Consider the following 2500-nt stretch of genomic DNA (forward strand, 5'->3'; position numbering starts at 1 on the left):
ATTTAACTGTTTGTGTGTATGGTGATACCACACACATGTGTATATGTGTGTGGGTGTGGGTGTGTGTGTATGTGTGTGTGATAGAGGGAGAGAGAGAGAGAGAGAGAGAGAGAGAGAGAGAGAGAGAGAGAGAGAGAGAGAGAGAGAGAGAGAGAGAGAGAGAGAGAGAGAGAGAGAGAGAGAGAGAGATGAATAAGAAGAAAAAAGGAAAGAGGAACGAGAGAGAGAGAGAAAGATAGATAGAGAGAGAGAGAGAGAGAGAGAGAGAGAGAGAGAGAGAGAGAGAGAGAGAGAGAGAGAGAGAGAGAGAGAGAGAGAGAGAGAGAGAATAAGTGTGTGTTTGCCCCCCAGTTTTACTACTGTATGTATGTATACTTTCCCATACATTCTATCACTGTTGCGGTGATATACATGCTTGTGTCCACCCACACTAATCTGAACACCTTAACTGCCAGTGTTTTGGACCGCTGTTGTGCCGGGCCTGGTGAGAGGGTCGGGGTGCGAGTCAGGGAGCCAGCTCTCTCAGTCGTCTTCTCAAGTCGTTTATTGATAGACATTCGCCAAAGGGAGTTTGAGAGTCGTCACAAGGATAAAGAAGCAACTGACCAGAGATTGTGATAACCGAAGTTAATGGCGTCAGTAGCAAGGGGAGCGGTAAACGGGTAATTGTGAGAATCAGAAGCAGCTTAGGGAGAGGTAAGACTACAACCAAAAGCTAGCTTTGACAGCCACACGAAGGCTGACTAGTTGAAACTTGCAAACCGCATTAGTCTGGGCTCTTTAGTCGGTTGAAACAGCCGTGCGTTCTCACTTTCCTTGTGTTGGCTTGGCACACATTTCCCATGGGATTAGAAGTTATCGGCTGTTATAGTTTTCTGTACATGGTAAGCCTGTTTCCCCCAGTCTGTGCTAGTTCCAATCATGAACGATGCCCCGTCCCGTTTTCTGCACCCTTTTTTTCATATATTGTAAGCAATTCTTTTAACAAACGGCCCCCTCAATGCATGTGTGTGTACTGAATATTTTGCTGTACCTTAAGACATATTTCGTGAGACATTAATTTCATTTCTCAATACAGTTATATATTTCACAACACCCTCATTTCCCTTTTAACTCATCACTAAAATGCCTCACAGAGTAGTAGCATCTAATTTACATTATTTGTTATGTTCAGTAATAAGCTTAAATGTTACTGCATCTGTGGACCTCAGAACCTCCCTCTTCGTTGCATCAAGGTGGCTTCTGATTGTGACCCACTGAACGAGGAGGCGTCTTAAGTAAGATTTTTCTCCTTGTACATGCGTCATGTTGGTCATTTGATGGCTACGTGTATTCAGTCTAGCGTGTACCTAAGCATTCCTGGACACCCAAACACATTTCCAATGAACCATGGCAAGGCACTCGTTCATGAAATTTGAAAGTGGGCGCAGGGACAAACCTCATTGCGGTTTCACCCTATGCATAATATCTAAAGTGAATATGTTTATTATTAGCTTTATACTTATCATTACCAATAATACTCTTATCTTTACTTTGTGATTACAATTCACGTGTTTAGCAACGATATATAATCATTATCTATTGTATTATTCATACTTTGTGCACTAACCTTCCCCTCCATGTATATATGTATATTCTTTTCACCTATAATTTACCTGTCTATTTATTTATATTTTCACTTATATAGCATATGTTTTGTATATTCTGTCCCTGTGTTTGGCCGAACGTTTGCGTTATTTAAGTTAGTGAAATTAGGTGCAAAAAATCCGATTTTGTTATCTAAGTTAGTTCGTTGATTAGGGCGACATGCTCCAAAGATTTCGGTCGGCTAAAAAAAATATATATATAAATAATCTTAAAAAATAAACATATAAAACCGAAAGTCAAACTGCGAGGAAAAAAAATAAAGTGTGGCACAACTCCGACCTCATCTTTCTTTCTCTCTCGCGCTAGACTCTTGCCCTGACCTCATCGCCTTCTGGAAGCTGACATGTTTTTGGGGTCGGTCCTCTAGAGGAAAGAGCGCAGGGGTTGTGACCTGCCTGTGGCGCGACGAGTGGCGGCTGAGGTCGGGCGTGTTCGGCTGCGTGAAGGCGCTCCGGGTCAGGGTGAAGCCTGCGGGAGGAGGAGGTCAGGCGCGAGAACGCCACGCGCACGGGCACACACGCACACGTACATGTGCATGGGCGCACGCGTACACAGACACACACACATTATTAATGTATGTCCTATCACTCTTCTTTCATCTCATACTAGGCAGCACAGAAAACAAAACAAAAAAACTGAGCATTTCTGTCGTCATAAGTAATGGAATAAGCATTATATACGAGCAACGGAACTAGGATTTATAGAGTGGATTAACTTTGACAAAGTATTGTTTAACTAGAGAATGAAATGCAAATAAGTAACTCCTTCTGCATACAGCTATCTCAGCGTATCCGTGACAGTCATTCCTTAATTAACTCATTTATTCATTTACTCAATTTATCAGGATATTCAT

General features: G+C 42.2%; 1 protein-coding gene across 1 annotated transcript in view; it reads right to left on the reverse strand.

The window, feature by feature from the left end:
* LOC125046910 overlaps nt 1-2500 on the reverse strand; it is a 51315-nt gene that overhangs the window by 21015 nt on the left and 27800 nt on the right. Inside the window, exon 8 of the mRNA XM_047644913.1 lies at nt 1968-2115. Within this exon, the coding sequence (XP_047500869.1) occupies nt 1968-2115 (148 nt within the window). The remainder of the gene's footprint in view (nt 1-1967; nt 2116-2500) is intronic.

Source organism: Penaeus chinensis, chromosome 39 (genome assembly GCF_019202785.1).
Source record: "Penaeus chinensis breed Huanghai No. 1 chromosome 39, ASM1920278v2, whole genome shotgun sequence".
Lineage (NCBI taxonomy): Eukaryota > Metazoa > Arthropoda > Malacostraca > Decapoda > Penaeidae > Penaeus > Penaeus chinensis.